The 22387-nt window shown below is 32.6% G+C and overlaps 1 protein-coding gene across 2 annotated transcripts; it reads right to left on the minus strand.

Moving 5' to 3' along the window:
• Nucleotides 1-1320: 1320 nt before the first annotated feature.
• LOC120134707 (serine/threonine-protein kinase STY46-like) lies at nt 1321-7097 on the minus strand. Of its 2 annotated transcripts, XM_039151147.1 has the most exons (16): nt 6800-7097; nt 6210-6324; nt 5804-5895; nt 5521-5640; nt 5138-5192; nt 4716-4826; nt 4324-4374; nt 3567-3742; nt 3379-3486; nt 3160-3233; nt 2845-3020; nt 2618-2713; nt 1978-2058; nt 1800-1853; nt 1555-1689; nt 1321-1396 (listed from the first exon to the last, which is right to left on the minus strand). In XM_039151147.1, exons 1-16 carry the CDS (start codon nt 6991-6993, stop codon nt 1322-1324), a joined length of 1713 nt encoding a protein of 570 aa, XP_039007078.1. In that variant the 5' UTR covers nt 6994-7097; the 3' UTR covers nt 1321. The 2 variants fall into 2 exon arrangements, with proteins under 2 accessions (XP_039007078.1, XP_039007079.1); XM_039151148.1 differs by lacking the exons at nt 1321-1396; nt 1555-1689; nt 1800-1853 and having other exon boundaries at nt 1978-2074; nt 6800-7096.
• Between the last annotated feature and the right edge of the window lie 15290 nt (nt 7098-22387).

Below are 22387 nucleotides of genomic sequence, written 5' to 3' on the forward strand. Positions count from 1 at the left end.
TTGACAGAGAGGAAGAGACATGTGAAAATCATTAACATGTTGCAAGAAAGTTTTCACGCGAGATAGATGAAGAGTGATACCAATATTTGGAACAATTTTTTTTTAAAGTCAACCAATTCATACGTGTCACTGTGTAGAAGCCATGGGCATTCATGTTCAGCTTCAGAACTAAAACCGAACGACTCATAAGAAGCTTGCACTTTTAAACACCGGAATATAAATAAACAATTACTTCTACCAACCCATGTTAGGTCGAACAATTTAAGATTTGGGGTTTATTCCACAAGAGATCCCCAAACTATAATCTCCTTCTAAATATTCTATTCTCAACAATATAATAATCAGAACTGAGAAAAAAAAGTAGAAAGGAAAAATGATTGATTTTAATGTCTTCTGAGTTTGATTCCTTCAGGCAGAAATGTTTTTGTTAAACTTTTTCCTTCACCAAAATATTACGTCCAATCAAATGATGGTATGTATCATTGATTGATTATAACCCGTATAAACAATAGTCAGGTAACGAAAAATGAAAAAAAAAAAAGCAAAATAATATAGATAATTTAAATATTAAAATAAATTATTTTAAACTTTAAGAATTATTTTGAAATGACAAAAATGATTTGAAAATCTCTTCTACAATTAACTTAAAAAAATAAAATTTGATTTTTGTTTATATAAGATGTTGAATATAAATTTTAAGGAAATTTAAAGTAATTTTTATAAAATTCTATCAATTAAGATTTGATATTCAAAATTTTAAGGATAATAAAAATAATTTTAATGAAATTTTATCTTTTATAAGGATTAAAATTTGATGCATTAACAATATAAAATTTCATGTATCTATATTATTATAAAATATTAAAATTAAACCTATTTCTAATAATATATTGTCTAATTCATTAGAACAACAAATATTCGCCCTTCTGATATAGCGATGATTTAATTGCTCATAAATAAATAAAACAATGACTTGATTGCTGATCTAACAGCAAAGGGGGAAAATTGTTCAATAAAAGGAAAACTCACATTGAACCTGAAACTTATCCCATCGGATAATGCAAATCACTGGTAAGACAAGTTTAAGATTCGAATGCTAACACTTACAAAATGTACCCTTTCGTTTATATCCCAATGGAAACAGCTGGCTGAAAGAATTGGCATGCATGGTTGTAGACGACCATAAATCATAAGAGAAAAAAGTGAATGAAAAATACTGTACAGTGCTATAAAAATGCCGGGAATGGCCTGCCCGACATAGCTATAAAAAGCTTTATATTCAGGTTATAAACATATCTACCGTATAAAACGTCTTTTGTCTTTAATGGTGGCCTCTTCTAAGCACAGACAAAAATCCTCCTGAAGATTTCCGTCGATCCTCACCTTCATCTCCTACCTGTTTTACAAATTTATCCAGCGTTAAACTTTCTATATTGATGTTCATATTCATTATTTGTGCTTCGCTGTCCAGATTGTGCTTTAAGAGAAGGAAGAGAGTGACTGTTCGAAAATAAAAGAGAACAAAAAGGCCATTAGCAGAGAATGAAAACAAACCTCCTTGGCAATTTGCTGTAAAATCTCTATGATTTCAGCGAAATCGGGTCTTAGTGCCGGATCTTGCTGCCAGCATCTCTCGAGCAGCTCGGTGAGCCTCGGGTTAGCATGCTTTGGAATTGTAGGACGTAGACCCTAGAATCAATATGAATTTTAAAACAAAAGTGACCGCCATTTGTCTAAGCACTACAAAAGTAATCCTGTTCTAAACCTTAAGATTAAATGGATAGAGACAGAGGGCAAACCTTTTGAACCACTCCAACAGCAGCTTGTAATGGGGTTAAGAACTCATATGGAATCTGAAAATGCAAACAAAAGCAAATAACCAGGGGAACCAACGAACATACCAAAACAAACCAGCAAGCATCTTCAGGTATAAGTAACCCGAACACATCAAAGAAAAGATAGCGACCGAGAGAATACCTTTCCAGTTAACAATTCCCACAGTACAATTCCAAAACTAAAAACATCAGCCTTGTGATCATATGGCTTGTGTTCAATTACCTTCAATGCAAAAGAACTGTCGTAAGAAAATGAGGAGATGAACAACCAATTAGAGGAGGAATGACATAATCTAAACTCAAATGGATTAATGGTATAACCAATTTACTTAAAGATGAAAACAAAGGCAAGAATGAATAAAGAGAGCAAACTGATTACAAGTCTCTTGTCCTTTCTAGTCATAATAAAGATACAAAAGCGAAGATGAAGAGGCAAATAAACCAATACCTGAATGTTTTAAAATATCTAATATCTAGGAGGACAACTTTTGCACTTTAAATTACAAAAAAAAAAAACTAGCGAACGCATGGCTTTAAACTAGGGTCAAAAATGAAGAAAACAACTTGGATCATGGTTCATCAAGGATTTCAGTTCTCTAATTAACTTTTACCGGAAATTAACTAACTGGATCAGCTTGCATTCATTAAGGCAAACCACATTTCTAGAACATGGTACACCGCTTATGATTACCATATCCTTTTTTATAATTCAAGGGACACCCAAAGGAGAGTTTAGGGATATTCATGGAACATTTTCAAACGCTTTTGCAATAAGACCTCACCTCAGGAGCCATCCATCTATATGTTCCAGTTTCAGCTGTCATAACTCCAGATTGAGCTTTCACTCTAGCAACCCCAAAATCAGCAACCTTGACCACCTGTAATGCAAAGCCATTATTAGAATTTGACCACAATAAAATGTTCCCAAAAAAGGTTTCAGGAAAGGAGTAATTCGTGAGAAGCTTAAGTCAATTCGATGTATAAACTTAAGTAACTTCAATCATCTTACTTCATTTTCATCCATTAGAAGATTGGCAGCCTTCAAATCCCTATGGATTATATTATTTTGATGTAAGTAGTTCATTCCTTTAGAAATATCTATTGCAACTTTAAGCAAGGTTGGAAGCTTGAAAACACCCTTGTGTTTGTGAAGGTAGTCATATACACTTCCACCAGACATAAATTCTGTAGAGAGAAAAGACAAAGAAAACTAGCATTAGCATTTTCTTTCAACTACAAGAGAATAACCAAGTGAGAAAGATCAATAATCATACATTTCACTTTCATCAAGTTAATAAAGACAACTAATGAATCAGTAGGGTACCTGTTATTATAAACAAGTTTGGTGGCTTGGTACATGCACCAATAAATTGCACAACGTTCTTATGCCGAACTTTCCTGCACATTTGAAGGAAAATTGTTGGTGAGCAGAATAGATTATTCCTGGAACTAAGAAGCATTACATTTTGATAAAATAAAAAATCTGCAGATGCCATATTGTTAGAATTTAAAGTTAGAATCATTGAGACATTTCATCACGAACCTCATGATAAAAACTTCCAGGGCAAACTCTTTCTGCAAATCAGTATTTATACTCTCAGGCTTGAGGACCTTAATAGCCACTTCCTGACTACAGTAAGTACCTTTAAACCTAAAAAAGATAAAAAGGAAAAATATTATATGAATGAAAGCTTAAAAGAATCTTCATAAGAAATTAATTAATTAACTTACAGATCCCCATATGACCCAGATGCAATTTTGTTCCCAAACTTCAAGTGTCTAGGATCAATTTCCCAAACATCAGTCCCATCACTAGGAATCGCAACGTGATTCTGATCACCATTTGACCCCATTTTCTCATAGTCCCTCCTAGGAGAAAAGGAATGTTGCTTCAACCAAGATTGCTTCTGCAGAAAACCAATTGAAAGAGAAAAACTGAGTTTGAGTTGCTCATAATAAAATACAATCTTTTAGCTAAAAAATTATAACTTTCACAACAGAAATGTCCATTTCTCTATTAACATTCAGCATGTCAGCAGTAATGTGGTACCAATCACTTACGGCTGAAAGCATGTAATACATCCAAAGAGCTTATGCAGATCAGAAGACACATATTAATCAATAAAGATTTAAAGTCCGTCATCAAACTACTTAGAACTAGTTGACGTTGGCCAGATGTAAACCTCCAGTGAAGAGTGACAAAAGGGTTAACGGTGCATGAAAAGTAATAATTCAGAATGATATCATAAATAATCATTTCAAGTACTCAAAAGGCCGTAGACCTATTTACAGCTGAATAATTTTGCAGGGCTTCATTACAAAAGCTATAGAAAACAACAAAAGACAAATAGCTCAAACATGTTTCTAAATTGGACTCTCAATAAACCTGTATGTTAGCATAATCCGGAAACATAAAAATGATAAGCACACTCAGTGCAAGAGAATATAAGCTATGCTGAATCGCTGATAGGACGGATGGATGGATTACCTCAACTTTTAACACTTCCTTTTCCAAAGCAACTTTAAGCTGCTCTGTCTCCTGACAATTTCATATCACAAACATGTCAAACAAGTTCTAGAAATATTATAATTTTCTGGTAGATAAACGCTTAAACCATTTAAGTACATTAAGCACCAATGCCGTTCACTAACTGAAAGCTTAATATGAGTGTGAAAGGAAAAAATAATTGCCCTCTAAATTAACAAATAGAAATCACAAATTGAGGAAATGGACAGTTTATAAAATTTTTAAGGAATGATAGAAACAGTTCTATTGACAGATAAGCATAAAATACTGGGTCTGTAATTTTTTATTCTAGTCAAATGGTCAGTGCAAAAAAAAAATTATGTCCATATGTAACATATTATAATGAAATGTACCTCATAAGGCCAACCATCAACAACAAAAACATCCAAGGAGTAACCATCAACGGTGGAAAATGCATGTGCTTCCTGGATGTTTAGCCCAATCTCAGCAAGCAATGCAGTCAACTGCAAGTATCACACGAGCAAGATCCAATGGAATGAGAAACAATACTGAATTGTGTCTCACATATAAGGTCAAGGACACAATACTGAAGTAATTCAAGGTATAAAAATAGTTGTTTCTGCAAGAAAAATGACTAGCCTAAGAACAGTATAAATTGTCAGGAGCTTAGATGGAATTTAAGATGCTTCTTTATCTATTATTTTATTCCAAAAATCCAAGTGTTGACCATCCAAGTTCTTAAAGCAACAACTTCAAAATAACAAGATGAACACAAAAATTTACATTTCTATTTGACGAACAAAATTATATATACCTGACTGAGAAGTTTAGGTTTGTCTTCTGTTGAAAACATAATTTCATGCATGGGACTGCATCAGCAACAATTAGAAAACAAAGTAAATTTTGCCGTCCAAATGGATAGAATATAATGACACATGTATCAGTCTGTGAACAGAAACAAAGATGGACAAAAGTTGAATATGTCGATAGATGTCATCGTCACATGAACATGCAAAAACACACCTAAACCGCATATTTTAAAGATAGTGAGGATTCATGGCTCTAAGTAAGAAAGTTGAAGACGAGCTTATCAATGCACTACTGAGTATTTAAAAGAAATAGCATATAATATTGGAAAATGATAAGAAAATCCAAAGGAAGCTCTTGACAAGGGACTTTTAAAGACAGAATACATACTGGGAAAAATGTGAATTGGCATGTACAGAGCTATCACCATCTTCATCTTGAGATTTATTTGCTTCAAGTGCAAGGGCTTCCAGATTAGCGGATGAGCCAAAGGCAGGAGGCGGATGTATGCTGACAATCCAAAAGCCAGCTAAAATTGTCAGCACTGACACCAACAACAATCAAGATGCAAAATGACCAACAAAAATATTGAAAGGAAAAAATCAAAAGATATCAGCCCCACACATGTTTTATGAAATGTAAATCACAGATGGCAAAGTTTTTAAAATAAAACCTCTGTTTTATAGAGTGTTTTGGAGAACATTGAGCAGACTCCCCACACATGGGATTTGAAACAGCTGAATTTCCATCAGAAACAGATTGGACCTACAAAAGAAGGAAACCACCATGGTGCGTTTGACTATAAACAAAAGTTCACAACAAAGTACCAAAACATTTGAAAACAAATATAATATAAAAAAACCAGCTAATTGGAACTGGAACCTGAAAACTTTCAATTTACAAGGCCTGATAAGGCAAGGTACACCAAATCAGATGATTCATGACAGTAACCTATAAGCATCCCATCATTCTAAAGATTTGACAAAGAAACATAACAAATTTAAACTTGTACTGAAAAGGTAAAGCAAATCATAGTACCCCGTAATGAAATTGAAACCTAAGAAGAAAGAACAAGACACCTGCACAAGCCGGACTTCCATTGCCGGTCTATTGGCAGGATCATGAGCCAAATGCAGTAATATCTTGTGCATAAGAACATCTTCTGCCCTTTCCACATTCACATCCAACGCATAGCTGCAATGAGTAAACTCGCGCTTAATTAAAACAACTAATGATTAAATCAAAACAAAATGAGAAAAGGATGAATCAAATCTGCTTCACTCTACTTATTTCTGATCTTATAGGCAACAAGCCAAAAATCAACAAAAAAACATGAAGAATCAAAACAATAATTAAAAAGCAAAACAAAACCTTAAGCAAAAAATTCATATTAAACCTTACTGATTTAGACAAAATATTAAGACAAACAGTTCCTTAGCTAAGTTAAATGCGAAGAACAAAAACCAAACAGAGGAAAAGGATAAAAAGGAATCTCCAAGTTGAGATTCAGTATCTCAAATTTTTCAAAAAGAAAAAGAAAATTATCATAACAGATACGGATAAAAGAACATGAAAAATATGTAGAAATATTACTAGTATTTGTTTTTGTATTTTATGCATGCAGGTAAATTTTCAAGAAAAATAAAACAAAATGTAAAAAAGGAGATACCGAGTAGGGAGACGATTGAAGTGAGCCCAAAGCTCGTCATCGAAGCCAGGCCGATTAGACTCTTCTAGGTCGGAATCACGTAGCCGCCGGAGCACCTCATTGTAGACCTCGAGCTTTCGCCGCTGTTGCCGGCTCTGCAACGGCGACAAATCGTTCGCTTTGCTCACGTAACTCTCGTTATCCTCTATCACCATTGAAAAAACAAGAAGAAAACAAAAAAGCAATGAAAGGGGGAAAAATAAAATGCTAGGCAAAGGCCTAAAAAGCAAGGCAAGGAAAAGAAAGGCGTGAATGAGATGATCTTTTGCTTTTCATTTACGTTGAGATTTATACGGGAAAACCGAAGATTTAACAAAAAAAATGTTATATGTAAATTACGCTTTTAGTCACTCCGTAGAAACTTTCGATAGTTTAATTTGTAAAATTAACTTGTTTGTTTTTTAAATATAAAATTAACTTGTTATATTTACTAATTATTTATTAAAAATGTATTTGAGGTTAACAGTATTTTAGAGTTACAAGTAATGTTAAATAAATAACTTTTAGGGAAAAAGTAATTTTAAAAAATATTTTTTAATTTAAACACAAAAATTAATATTTTTAGTATTTACATTTGGAAAAATACTTTTAGTCAAATTATAATCTTGACCTTTCTTTCTTATATTATTAGTATATGTTTATTATAATTTATAATTTTATCAAAATATAATTATTTTATTAATAAGTTATTTAATGAGTTGAAAATTTTTATATCTTTTCATGTCAAATTTTTTAGATAAAAATTATTTAAAATTTATATATTATCATAAAACATATAAAATTTTAAAAAATGTTTTTAAATATTTTTTTATAATTTTATTATGATTTAAATTGATATATTTTATATTATAACATTAAAAAATTGAATATCGTTTAAATGTATATTTTAAATTTATAGTCATTGTCTTCTATAAAAATTAATGATAATATTAAATATTTAAATTCTAAATTAAATAATTTAAAAACACTAATCAAAATCACTTTTGTACAACTATTTTAAAAAATAACGATGAATAAGGTCTTAATATTTAATTTTTTATTATCTTTTGACTGTCATCAAATATTCATTCATAATGAAATTAATATCAAAATATTTTTATTTTTTCTATTTTTTTAGTTTTTCTAAAAAAATGATATTTTTTTTTAATTTTTTAATATCATCTTAATTTGATATGTTATCTCTATTGTTAGATTATTGTGAAATTGAGATATATTATTCTTTCTTTATCTCTAACTGTTTTGATCTAACAGAAAATATTTTCAATAACGATACAAAAAAATGAATCTAAAATTTTAAATTGAAAAATATATATTTTTTAACATATTATTAACAAATTTAAAAAGATACTTTACAGTTAAGTGATAGAAAAATAAAATTAAAAAATAAAATGATAAAATCAAAAAAATTGAAATTGAATAATCAAAATAGAAATAAAGATAAGATTAACTACCAAATAAATATGATTTATCCAAATGTAAATTATCTTTCATCCAATTGTATAAATATATTTTATTTTTTTATTTGGTTTAGGGGATTTTTAACGATGCATTTATTTTATTGCGTTTTATTTATTTATTGGCAACTAGTTAATTTTTATGAAAAATTAAAAATAACTAACAATATTTGAAATTGTTTTTTAATGGGTGGACTTCTTAAAGGGATTTGGGTCTGGTCAAATTAAGTGAGGTGAAAAGGTTAAGCCACATCAGATGATCAGACTTGATAAGGCTGCGCAACTTTGTATATTTCTCCCTTCTTTTTCGAAGTTCTGTATCGTAAAATTATTAAATTATGTGAGGTGTAATCACTAATTAATCCTTATGCAAGCCACGTCAGTAATACGTTCAATAGTTAAATTAAATAAAGTGAAAATAAAACAATTAAATTAAATTAAATTAAATTAAAATGAATAATCCCCTATGAATCCGTAATGAAAAGCCACCACCCACTGATTTGGATAAGGTTTTGATTTCGAAAAGACAATTATACCCCTTTAGTTTTTTTGGGACACGTCATTCCTAATAAATAAAGTTTGGACGTATTACAAGTGTTCTCTTTGATTCAAATGTATGTTCCCCTCTTTATTTTTCTTTTTGTGGACCTAAATGTATATTCCCCACTTTTTTTTTCTTTTTTTGAAACCGGACTTTTTTAATATTCCAATATAATTAGAATAAAATAATGAGTTAAAATAATATAATTTAAAAATTTTAAAAAATGCTTAAACTAAAAAATAAAAAACTTGAGCTTAATTTAAATAATTTGAAAATATTTAAACTAGAATAAACAAGTTTGATTATGGGATCTTAAATTTTTTTAAATATCTTCTGTACATTAAATTAAGACATTATTGATAATGTTGATTTTGTAATTGAATCTCATGCGAATTTGTTTTCACTAAAATGCCAAATGAACCAAAACGGTCCCGATTAAAGGAAGATGGCATGTCTTTTTCATATACGGAAAGGGAAGACGACACCGTGAGCAAAATAAGCCATCTCTCATCACTGCTTGGAGCAGTAGTCAGTTTGTAGGGTCACCTCGTATAAAGTAGCTTTATTATTTGACATAATGAAACTGTTCTTTTTCCCTTATGCGGTAACGTTTGATTGTGTTATATTTTAGGCTTACATGCTTGAGTAGTCGAGTTGAATTAGGACCGAAAATGTCTGTAAAACAAAGAACAACCTATAAATACATAATCTAGGACACTCTTTTCCCCTTTCACTATCGCGATTGAACTTCGATTCGATCTTCGTATAAAGTGATTTTTAATGAGGTTTTTTTCTCCTTTAAAAAATAAAAACTACAAATACATGTGATATTTTATTTATTTTATTTATTTTTTTAAACAATTGTTAGTTGAAAGGAGGTAAAGAAAAAACTTATTCCTAATGGTTATTAAACCTACAACCTAAAGGAGAAAGGGGTTGTCAATTTAGAGTTTTTACTCACATGTTATAGAGATTATTGATAGGTTTTTCTATATTTAAGTAAGAATAGTGATGAATTTAGAAATATTTTCAAAGTAGATACATATATTAATAAGATAAAATTTTATATATGAACGAGTACAAATAAAATTTCAAGATAATCACAAATAATAAAATAAATAATTTTAAATTTTCTGATCAACATTTATCTACCTTCAAATAAAAATGGATCTGCCACTAGAAAAGAGAATAATAAAGGAAATAAAGGTTTTTTTATATTAAAATTACAATAAAAGTGATTAATTTTAATTTGATCGATAATTTTATAAGTTTGCAAATTGAATACATTTAGGTATAATTATTTATTTTATAAAAAACTATAAGGATTATAGGTAATTTATATATCGTATAATGTAACTTAAGTGGGAAAATAATAAACATGAACATATTTGAGTATTTGTATAAAGAACTTCAACCACATGCTTTCAAATTTTAATATTAAAGAAGAATACATTTTAAGTTATGTAGAAATTATAATGTTTAAACTATATAATGAAATGTAATGTAATGAAGAAGGTCATGGTCTTTCAATTTTATATTATATACTAATAATGATATTAATTTAGATAAATTTAATCTATATATGTTTTAATATATGATAAACTATATATAGTGATAAAAATAATATTGTTCTCTTTAAAGATATTGAGTATAAATTTTTCGAATATATGTTTGTTTATTATCAATTAATTTAAAATTATATACATATATTATTTTATAATTACCTCATATTAATAAAAAAATAACACAAAATGTGCATATAATTTATATCAAATCAAATATATTCATACATATATATATATATATATATATATATATATATATATATAATAAAAGTATGTTTTAGTAAATATAAAATTCAAAATCAAAATATTGTTTATTTATTGAAGGCCGAGAAAGAACATGAATGATAAAAGATTATTATAATGTATATTTAATCAAATTGTCTTTGTTCTATATTTTTAACAAGTAAAATTCTAAATATTTAAATAAAAATTATTTATATAAAAATTTCATCTGTTGATAATATATTACTTGAATATTTAAATATATCATGTATTATTTTTATTTTAATTAATATTAAATTTTATATAATTTATGTAAAAATATATTAAAATTTTACATCAACATTTAACTATATGTGTCGGTTTGTTCAATTCGTAATATTCAAAAGACAAATGCTTTATTTTTGGAAGTCTACCAAAAGATGATATATTGCTACTGTTGAAATTGTCTTTCAAATGAAGTATTTCTAAATTCGTCAATCTTAGTTCCGACACATTATTAACGAGTACAATTGTTTAAATTTATTGTTTCAAGTTACATGTAATTATAAGCCAATATTAAACAAAAAATATTTCATATTTGAAAATTTATGGATCAATTAAATTTTTATTTGAAAAAATACAATTAATTAATCATTTTAATTGTTATTATATAATCTAAAAGCCATGTTTGATTGGTTAAAATATTATTTTACTTAAAAATTATTTAAAGCTAATAATTTACTTTTTCTTTCTCAAGCTATGGATTATCCTTATTATATAACCTAAAATATTTACTTTGATTGGTATGATCATTATTATAATAATAAAAAACATATTTATAAGCATAATTACTAAAAATAATTGTGTTCCAGTAATCTCTTTCTCAACAATAAACTAAGGACTAATCAGAACTAATTTATTATCTTTGACAACAATAAAATTAAATCACCAGTATAATAAGTGAAAAAACTTATTATTTCACCAGTATAAAATTAAATCACCAGTATAAAATTAAATCACCAATGTCAAATAATTATTGCAATTTGGCCGAGATAGAAAGCATACGAGGGTAACAAAGTTATGCTATTGCAAATGAATATACAGAATGAGAAAAGAATTGTGGGCTCAAATACAGCAGCATCCTGATTAACATAAATAACAGATCAAGCAAATATGAGTTTCCAGTTGATTTGAATTACATAACAAAGAGAAACAAAAGCTTTCAAACTTTATTGATTAAAGAATATTATAATACAACCGACTCTCTAGATGTTACCGTTCATTTTGACCAACGGAAAGTGATGAACAATGTATCAGATGCCACAATAAAAGCTTAGTAGTCACATTACTTGAAATTTCAGGAATAAACATGACCAAAACAGTGAATTTCAATGAGAAAACAACTTGGTTTTCATGGATCCACTTGTACCTACTCCGATAAGACTGAAACTTGATATTCAGATCAGTGTGTGCAGAATACGAGATTCGCAGGTGACAAGAAGTAACATGATCTGGAAGCAAGTACCTAAACAACATCATGAAAAGAACATTAACATGCAACCAATTTTTTTTACAATTCTCAAACCATACATTTATAATTAATATGAAGAGAATTAGATGACGCTAGAGAAATGAGAAAAATGAATGTGCTGGTGTGGAAGGAGGAAGAAGATGCAAGGAAGAAGTACATGCCTGGGAATACTTCTACCATCCAAGGCATTCCTCGCTGAAGAAGCAGTTTCAGCATCAGTGAATTGGATTAATGCCTGCCAACAATTGCAATAAATATGAACATCATATTGAAAAAAATGAAATCACCACAGATCCAAAAATCTAAATGCACTTTTGCCATCTCACATGGAATCGCGCAGCCTTTTCAAATGTAGTAATTTTGTGAACAAAACCAAATGCAGAAAATACCTGGAACAAAATTAAATCAGAAACAAGTACATATCACAAATACAAATAAGAAAAGAACATTATAAACCGTCACAAAGATAGGTATAATGTAAAAGTCTTTGTTAACAAATCCAAATGGACAAGAAATAAGTGCAGAATGACACCTGTGCATACATGGCTCAAGATAGACCTTAGAAAGGAGTATGACGTACATGATAATATTTCCAAACTGTCTCCAACAAAGGAATATAAATAGGGGCATAACCATATGTGATTCAACTGATTTCGATAAAAAAATCTGCAATCTCCAACAAAGGTAATTGTTTAACTCATTTTAAATCTATAAGAAACAGTTTTGTGCTCTCATATTAAAAAGCATATTCCTTAAAATACAGGATTTAAGAAAATTAAGCATCTCTCATCAGTCGTAGAAGAAATAACACACGAAAATAGAAGTGATACTTCATACATGGCAGTTCACAAGATTTTGATGAACTAAATTAGGCCACTTTTAGAGTCTAGACATAGAAATTCAAGATGTCTCCATTTAGTCATACAAATATGCTCATTCCTTAATCTAGAGCACCTGAAGCAAAAAGAGGCTTTAAAAATTCTAGAGAGCCAATTCTTATAGCAGAAATAGAATAGAGAATCTGTAACAATTGAAGGCATTTAGTTGAGAAATGCATGCCAGTAATAAGCACTTACCAAGTGAATCGTCTTAATGGTCACATCATTAGCTTCCACACCTTCAATGGTAACTAGCAAAACATTTTCTGAGGTATCTCTGGAACTCTTGTTGTTGGCAATTTCATGTCTGTTTGAATATTGAATATATACATTTTTTCCACGAACCTGTGATGGCTCTGTTGATGAAGCATAATATGAAACCATCGAAATAGCCTGATTTAAGTCTACCTGAAAATAAAAGTAACATAATTAACATAAAAACTAACCGATCAACCTACAAATATTCTCTAAATTTCACTGCATGAAATTAACCCATCGATATTCAACCTAGAAGAAGAAGAATAGAACCCAAATGATAAGTTAACCCCAAACAAATCAAAATAAACCATTATCCAAGAAAATTCAAAATCCAACCCGATTGGCGGTGAAGTAACACATCAATGTTTACACATTCTTTTCTTGAAGATTCTAATATGATTACAAGGCTGTATATGTGTCTGATTTCAAATAAGAATAAACTCACACACAACTGCTGACAAAACTGCTCTAACTCGGGTCACATAATAACATTTCTTTTACACTTTCAAATGTGAAAAGCATCAGTTCCCCATCCCAATTTACCACCAAATTAAAAAATAATAATAACACTTTGCAATTATGCAATTAACCATCAAATTTACTCATCAAAACATTAAAAAACCAGCTAAATATAAACGTATGCAAAGAAAACAAATCTCACAAAAAGAACTCATACTTCGACAAATTGAAGGAACACACTGAAATTTACACTAGAAAATCAAATTCCCAAAATAGTAGACAATCAACAATTGATTGCCCTTACATAACACAAATTGAACATTATTTTTCGCTGACACAAAGCAATCCATAAACTATAAACAAAGAACTTCAAAAAAAAATGGAAGGATTTATAAGCTTACAAATTCAACAAAAGCTTGGTTTCGATTGGCGCCGACATTGCACTTAGTGTTAACGATCTTCCCAAAGGGTTTACAGAGCTCGACGAGTTCCTCTTCTGAACACTCCCATGGGTATAACGGAATTTCGACCAAAAATCAAAACTCGGTCACGAAGCCCGAAGACTTTGTCCATTTGCTTTGAAGAGGAAATTCGAAGAGGAACCCTATGGAAGTGAGCGTTGAGAAAATCAATGGAGAGATGAGAAAAGACTTTGTCCATTTGTTTTGAAGCCTCACACCAAGAAGCACAGAAGTGAAGGATAAGCGGTGCACCACTCTGGGTTCTTTTTTTGTGTTCTTTCATAACCAAGAAATATGTAAAACCTGAAATATGAACGTCAAAAGCAAATATCTAAGCTAAATCGAAGAAGAAGAATAAGAAGATTTCAGCGGAACGAAAGGCAAGAGAGAAGGCTATTTTAGACAACGGGGACGGGAATGAGTAAATACCTAAGGGAGAGGAGGGATAGACATTCCCGGGAATGCAGTAAAAAAATTTCTTGTTGGTATTAATTTTTCCCGGCACTTGGTAATACAACCTATCCAAACATGGGTATATTCATCCAAGAAAATAATATTCCTCTCAGGAAATAAATATATCCTGAACCAAACGGGGCTTAAAGGTTTTAAATCCTTTACTGCAAATCGTGGATCATGTTTGAGAATCAACTATTAAAAAAAACAATTCCATTAACATAATTCAGCAACTTTGGGCATAACAATCACTAGAACCCATGTTTTTTAAAACTAAGATTTTTTATAAACGTTTTCTTAATGAGAAATGTTTAAATTTAATCAATATACGATTTGATTTTAAAATATTTTTATAATAAATAATTGTTTTCTAATGACCAATAGAAAATTATAATTTATTTTATTATAGAACAAATTAAATAATGAATAATGATGTCTGATTCATCATTTGAAGGATAATTTTGGCTTAATATTCTTATATAATTTAAATTTAATGTTGGAGGATGCACACACACGTGGCTGGAGAAGATAGGATAAGAGTTGGTATCTGGACAGAGGGAGGAATTAATTAATCCTCGTTTGTTTGGTTTTGGATTTGGTGGTTGCCGTTTTACTGAAGGTAATAGTTGACGTGGCAAAAGTAGCCTTTGGGCTTCACCAAAGGTCAGGCGAGGGGCACACTGCCCGCGAACCAAGGTTTACTTTGAACAAAAACACGTTTTTTTAAGGGATTCAAATTCGAACAATTATATTAATAAGATATTAATAAATTAAAAAATTTGATATTTAGAAAAATATTGGTGAATTTAAAAATATTTTTAAAGATTGATAAATGTATGTTAATAACACAAAATGTATAAATAGATAATATAAATAAAATTTCAGATCAACATAATCGATAAAATAAATAATTAATCTTTTGCAAGTTTCATCCTCGTTGTAAAAGGTTGGTTTTGACTCACCTTTGTTCTGCGGATGACTTATTAATCTTTTGCAAAGGTTCGTTAGATTCTGTGATTGGGATCCAAAATGTTCTTGATCAGTTTTATGTGTATTCCGAGTTAAATCTTAATGCTTCTAAAACTGAGTTGTTTGCATCTGGGGTTTCTGTGGAGGTGTTGGGAAGCATTCAACGCACTTCCGGGTTTCAGGTGAGGCAGCTTCCGGTGCGTTATTTGGGGGTGCCATTGGTTACTAAGAAGCTGTCAGAGAAGGACTTTTCTGTCCTACTTGATCGAATTAAGTTGAGGTTGGGGCAATGGTCGGCTAAGCATCTTAGTTACGGGGGAAGATTGCAGCCTATTAAATCTGTTTTATTCAACATATCTAATTATTGGTGTCGACAGCTTGTGCTTCCCAAAGGTGTGCTCAATAGGATTGAGCAGTTGTGCATTCGGTTCTTCTGGAAAGGGGGAAACCTTCCTTCTGTTGGTGCTCAAGTGGAAACAAATTTGTTCGTTACGGTCAGAGGGGGGTCTCGGCCTTAGGGATATTCACGGATGGAACAAAGCTTGTTTGATGCAGCTTCCTATTAGAGGAAGCTTCCTACTAAAGATAGGCTTTTACGGGTGGGGATGGTTGTTGATGCTCATTGCCTGTTGTCTGGGTTGGGGCTGAGACTAGGGATCATTTGTTCCATGAATGCTCCTTCTCGGTTGGCGTTTGGGCTGCCATCCTAGAATTGTGTGATGTGAGGATAGGGGCTCGATGTTGGCAAGAGGAGATGGATTGGTTGGTTGATCATTTGAAAGGTAAGTCTCTTATCGTTTCCATTCTTAAGTTGGCATGGAATGCTTTCATTTATTTTGTATGGGATGAGAGGAATGCTAGGTTGTTTAATAAGCCTCACAGGGATTTTAGTGTGGTTGGCATTAGATTGCAGGGTAGAAATTTGGGTAGGGATGATCCTGTGAATATAAGGATTTGTTCTAGGTGGAACATTTGAGGTGAACGGTTGGGGTTTTGATGTTTTGTAATGGTGGTTGTGGTTGTGGCTGTATGCCTTGTTGATTGTAACAGTTTTACTGCTTCTTTGGATAATAAAAATGGTTTATCTAAAAAAGAAATAGGTAATTAATTGAAGAAAATTTGGATTTTAGGATGGGAACACAAGTAAAATAAGTAACTAACGAAAGAAATTTCATATTTCATGGTACATATGTGCCCACCCTTAGCCCTTAATGGATCTGTCACTGCAGGAAAGAAAGAAGAAAAATTGTATCCGTAATGAATATTAAACGCACAACCTAAAAGAAAAGAAAAGTATAAATTTAAAGTTTTTTAATCACTTGTTCTATAAATAATTTACAAGCTAAGAAAAAATATTAAAAATAACAATTATTATATGATACATTGATTAAAAATTCACAAAGACATTTGATTTAAAAAAAGAGTTTTTCAATTTATTATATTTATAATGACACTTATTTTAAATTATCCATATAATCATTCGATTATAGGTAAATTATTAAATATATCATTTAAATTTTAAAAAAATATAAATTGATCATTTAAACTATTAAAAAGTTATAAAAAATCATTATTTATTTATTTATAATGAAAATTAATATGATAGTTAATAAAATAAAATAAATTTAATTCTTAAAATTTTTAAATTTATCTTTTCATTTTCTCCTTTATTTTTTAAAATTCATTTTCTCCCAAGGTATGAAAGAAAGTGGGATAAAATCTGCAGAATTATTAAGCATCAATTGTAGGTGGCAACAGTTACGTAAATTACACCTACCTCTCCGTGGTGATTTTCCCAGTATATCACCGGTGACCGGTAATATTATCGATTTAACACCGGTCAGACTATATTTCCCGATCTAACACCCTTAGTAGTAAAGCGCGCCCCTACACCGCGTTATACGATGATTTGGCGCCACGTAAGTATAGCGCGCCCCCTGAACCGCGCTATACGGTGAGCTGGCGTCACGTGGGTATAGCGCGGCCCCTGCAGCGCGCTATATGCCACGTAGGGGTATAGCGCGGATCAGGAACCGCGCTATACCTTTACTCCCAACATAATTTTATATAGCGCGGGGCAGGTATCGCGACATACCTTTACTCTGACATAATTTTATATAACGCGGATCATGTACCGCGTTTTGTATAACTTTCCTCACTATAAATACCATTCTCCGCTGGTTAATTTCTCACATCTCTCCTCTCAAATTATAAATTAATACAACAATTCCGTCAACGAGTTAATAATTCTGGCAATCTTCTCATATTTTATTTAGAAGTTCGTGCGATTTTTCATTATAAAGTAATTTTGTTATAATTTTTTATTATATTTATTGTTTATTATGATTATTTGAAAAAAAAATATTATACTAATTATTTTCAATTAATTTTTGTGTTTGTAAAATTGGAAAGCGGGAGCATACGTCGAAATAGTTTTACGGTGCAGGTAATAATATTAAATTATATTATTTAATTTATTTACGTTGATGTGTAAAAATTTTATTGTGTTATATGTTCGTTCATATATAATTTATTAAATCAGGTTTGTTTCATTTATTTTTTTTTGCAAATTTAATAGTGTCGCACTTTTAAACTCAAATAATGGCGCGACTTTCAGTTATTGTTTATTATGATGGTGAAATTCGAGAAGATGAAACCGGCGTTGTTTTCGTATCAAATGAGCGTGTTAAAATATCATTCAAGAGAAACATAACTCTTGAGGAGCTGATAGCGAAGATTTCGAGGAAGATTCATGTTGGAAGTAGTAGAAGAGTGTCGTCGTTGCAGTATAGATTTCCAACATCATTGTTGCCATTAACTTATACAGTGTTTGAACTTTCGAACAATGATGATGTTGAAATGATGGTTGAAGCTCAAAGTAATTATTCAGACGCCGCTATTGAGATGTATGCACATTTTGTTCAAGTGCGTGCTGTTCGGGGTCAATCATTAAGCTCCCACTATGGGCTGACTGAACAAGTTGATCAAGTTGACAGTCCGACGACAGTAATGTGTAATGATTTTAATGCCATAATGGGGAGACATTCATCCGCAACTCCTTACGATATGTACCGAGGTAGGTTCACGAACAATCCATATGGCAACATCGCGTCCAGTTCAAGGGGAAGGCATTCATCTGCAAATCCCTTTGACCTTAATATAGAGATGCCATCGACGTAACCATCTGTGCATTTCCATTTGACGCGATGGCTTCAAGCTCTAGGGGGAGGCATTCGACTGCGAGCTTTTTCGATCTCAATGTTGATATGCCTTCCTGTTCAAGGGGAAGGCGTGCAAGTAGTAGGTTCTTCAACCTAAATGTGGAGAGCATGGAGGAACCATCATCTCCACTAGAAGAACCACTTCATGAGCCTGATGCGGATGGTGCTGAGACTGGACTATTTATTGACCCAGAATCACCGCAATTCAACTCCGATGATGATGAAGTTCCAGGAAATGTGGCACAAACTGACCCTCTTGCACACATGTATGAAGCTGATTATGGTGCAATGTACGGGCCAGAATTTGCGGATATGCCTCATCTCGGTGACTATGGGCATTACTCATCAATAAATAATGGTGAGTTATCTTTAGGCATGGAGTTTTCAAGCAAAGAAGAAGCGATGATGGCTATCAAAAATTACAACATCCGTAATTCTGTTCAGTCCAGAGTAGACCGGTCCACGACCGAAAAATATGTATATTACTGTGCCCAACGCGAAAACGGATGCAATTGGATGGTTCGCGTATCGAAGAGGAAGAGGAAAAACAACAGATGGGAACTAACAGTATACAACGATCCTCACACATGTTGTGCTTGAGGGGTCAACCAAGATCATCCCAACTTGAACTCTGAAGTGATATGCCAAGCCATCATGCCCACGGTCAAAGCAAGCTCTCATATAGCTGTTGCAGTGTTTATTTCAGCTATACAATCGCAGTATGGGTACACTGTCTCCTATATAAAGCTTGGTTGGCAAAACAAAATGCCATTGTCAAACTACATGGCAAATGAGATGCATCTTACAACGAACTTCCAGGTTGGTTTAGGCTGGTGCGAACGTTGAATCCTGGGATAATTGTGGACTTCGAAACCTCCTATGCATACCATAATGATCGAGTTCTTCGCGATCGATGCCAATTCTACCGGGTTTTTCGGAGTTACCCACAGTGCGTTAATGCTGTCAAATACTACAAGCCTGTGGTCCAGATCGACGGGACTTTATTGTATGGAAAATACAAGCAAGTTTTATTATTGACAGTTGTCCAAGATGACAATCGCAACATTCTTCCAGTTGCTTTTGCTCTTGTCGAAGGAGAAGATACAACTTCTTGGGCTTTTTTCCTCCGAAATTTACGGGCACATGTTATCACAAGGGAAAACATCTGTGTCATTTCAGATCGCGAAGCTGGGATCAAAGCAACAATGGAGTCTTTGGGTCCAATGTGGCAATCACCCTTTGTCCAACATAGGTATTGTCTTCGACACATTGCCGCGAACTACCATGGAAGATACAAGAAGAATGATGAGCGTCAATTAATTGTGTGCATGGGTAAGTGAAACTTAGCAAGTTTGTTTTCTTTCTATCGTTTTAATTTTGCAAAGACAGCATGTTAGTAAGTTATACATTTTTTGATCAGGTTACGAACTACTTCCTCGAACATTTGAATACATGTTTCAAGAGTTGCAGGCGAAGAACGAGGAAGGATATGATTACATCAGCCTCATCGATAAAGAAATGTGGACGAACGCATATGATGGTGGATATCGATATGGACACATGACGACCAACTTGACAGAGGCAATCAATTCAACCTTAAAGGGTGCACGTCACTTACCAGTAGCGGCTTTGGTAAAAACTACATATTTTTGTTTGGGGGCGCTTTTTGCGAAGCTTGGGGGACAAGCTCAAACCTGGATGCAAGGCGGTCATGTCTATCACCCTAAATTAGTTGCAGATCTACAAAAAAAATTGCTGCATCAAATGGAATGTCTGTAACAAGTTTCTCTAGAAGGCATGAAATGTTTCGTGTCACAGAGTTGCCGCGACCTCTTCAAGGGATTGAAGCTGTGTCGTTAAGAGTAAATCTAAGGGACAGAATGTGCGACTGCGGGTTTTTTCAAGCTCTGAAGTATCCATGCTCTCATGTGATAACAACTTGCTCGCATACACGTCAAGACTATAACCATTTTGTGGATCCCGTATACCTACTATCTAAAGTTTTTAAGGTATACGAATTTGAGTTTCCCACATAGGTAATGACAAAGACCCTGATGAGGTTCAAGATTGGCTTCCGATTGTACCAAATTTGAGTTTATTGAGGGAGCGTGGTTGTCTAAAATCCAATCGAATTCATTACGATATGGATATTAGAGAAAGATCTAGACAAGGCAGAAGATGTGGGGATTGTAGAAACCCAGGACACACTAGAAAAACATGTCCACTTCTGTTGTCATCAAGTAACAATTGATGAGGAAATGATGTATTTTATTGTCAAATAATAATTCTTCTACTTTAATTTGCATTTACTTCAAGTTAATATCTTTTGATAATCACCGATGAAGGTTAAAAAAACAAACACAATCATTAAATTTTAACAAACTAATAACAATAAGTATTAAATGGTAAATGATAATCAAATTACAATAACTGATATTAAATGGTAATAAAAAAACGAACTGAAATACATTAAAAAAGTCAAACAAATTTAACAAAATAAAGTAAGTATTAAATGAGAAATAAAAAAAATTACAATTTAACAAAATAAAGTAAATACAAATATAATAAAAAAACAAAATCTATCGATGCATGCGACGCGAATGTGTTCTGCAGGGCGGTGGCTGTCGGTCTCGAGGAGGATTTCTTCGTATCACTGGTTCTGACTCCTCGCTGTCATCATCATCATTGTCATCGTCGTCGTCGTCGTCATCTTGCGGTACATGAGGAGCTGATGACGATGAAGCACCTCTGTAGAATAAGGACCCTGGAGGTGTATGACTGACCATCCCACCAGCCTGCGAAAACTGGGAAAACTCATAAAACCCAGACATCGCCGAGTGTGAAAACTGTACAGGAGGCGGTGTTTGTGCTGTGCCATGGGTGATGAGGCTGAACCTGCCAAATATCCAGCATATGAACCCCAAGTCGGGTCTGCAAACATAGACCCATAATAGCCTCCAAGAGGGGTCATATGTGACGGTGGCGGGGTCATAAAACCGGGTGAAGGCGGCGGTGGCATCTGGTAATGGAAAGGCGATGGCGGCATCATATATGGCTACGGCATCATATATGGTTGCGGTGGCTGTTAGGAAGGTCCTGCTTGTGCAGCTGAGGATGAACCGGAAGCACCTGCTCTCCGTCCACGAGTCGGGGGACGATGGTGTTGTGTCGGTGAACGTCTCTGTCGACGTCGTGGAAATATCTTCCCTCGTGCATCCTCGGGAAGTAGAAACGGTTTCCCGTTACTGTTGAACCCACTCATAATAATCCTCAGTATACATCAGGAAGTCAGTAAAAATGGGCTCTCTACGTGGAAGACGCCAATGTCGATCCTCCCACAATATGACCCACCCATGATGCCTCACCAGCTAATCTGTATCTGTCTTGCCGCGTCTATCTAAGCTATGCAACTCGTCCATATTGCGAGGTGCTTCCAGAATTGGTTGAAAACAACCAAACTGCCGGAGCACGCGATCAATGGAGTGCCACTCGACGGTCGCATAACAGATCAGAGGGACCATCGCCATCCAAACATCTAATGGACCCCTCAACTCAGGT

This window comes from Hibiscus syriacus, unplaced genomic scaffold, assembly GCF_006381635.1.
Source record: "Hibiscus syriacus cultivar Baekdansim isolate YM2019G1 unplaced genomic scaffold, ASM638163v2 tig00110597_pilon, whole genome shotgun sequence".
In the NCBI taxonomy this organism is placed as follows: Eukaryota; Viridiplantae; Streptophyta; class Magnoliopsida; order Malvales; family Malvaceae; genus Hibiscus; species Hibiscus syriacus.

What these genes read in the sequence shown, in the direction of transcription:
- LOC120134707 (XM_039151147.1), bottom strand. Translation starts at nt 6,993, where the DNA reads ATGGTGATAGAGGATAACGAGAGTTACGTGAGCAAAGCGAACGATTTG. An exon ending in TGGAAGTCCGGCTTGTGCAG is followed by an intron (nt 5,896 to 6,209) that starts GTGTCTTGTTCT and finishes CTTCTTTTGTAG; the next exon opens with GTCCAATCTGTTTCTGATGG. An exon ending in AAACACTCTATAAAACAGAG is followed by an intron (nt 5,641 to 5,803) that starts GTTTTATTTTAA and finishes TTGGATTGTCAG; the next exon opens with CATACATCCGCCTCCTGCCT.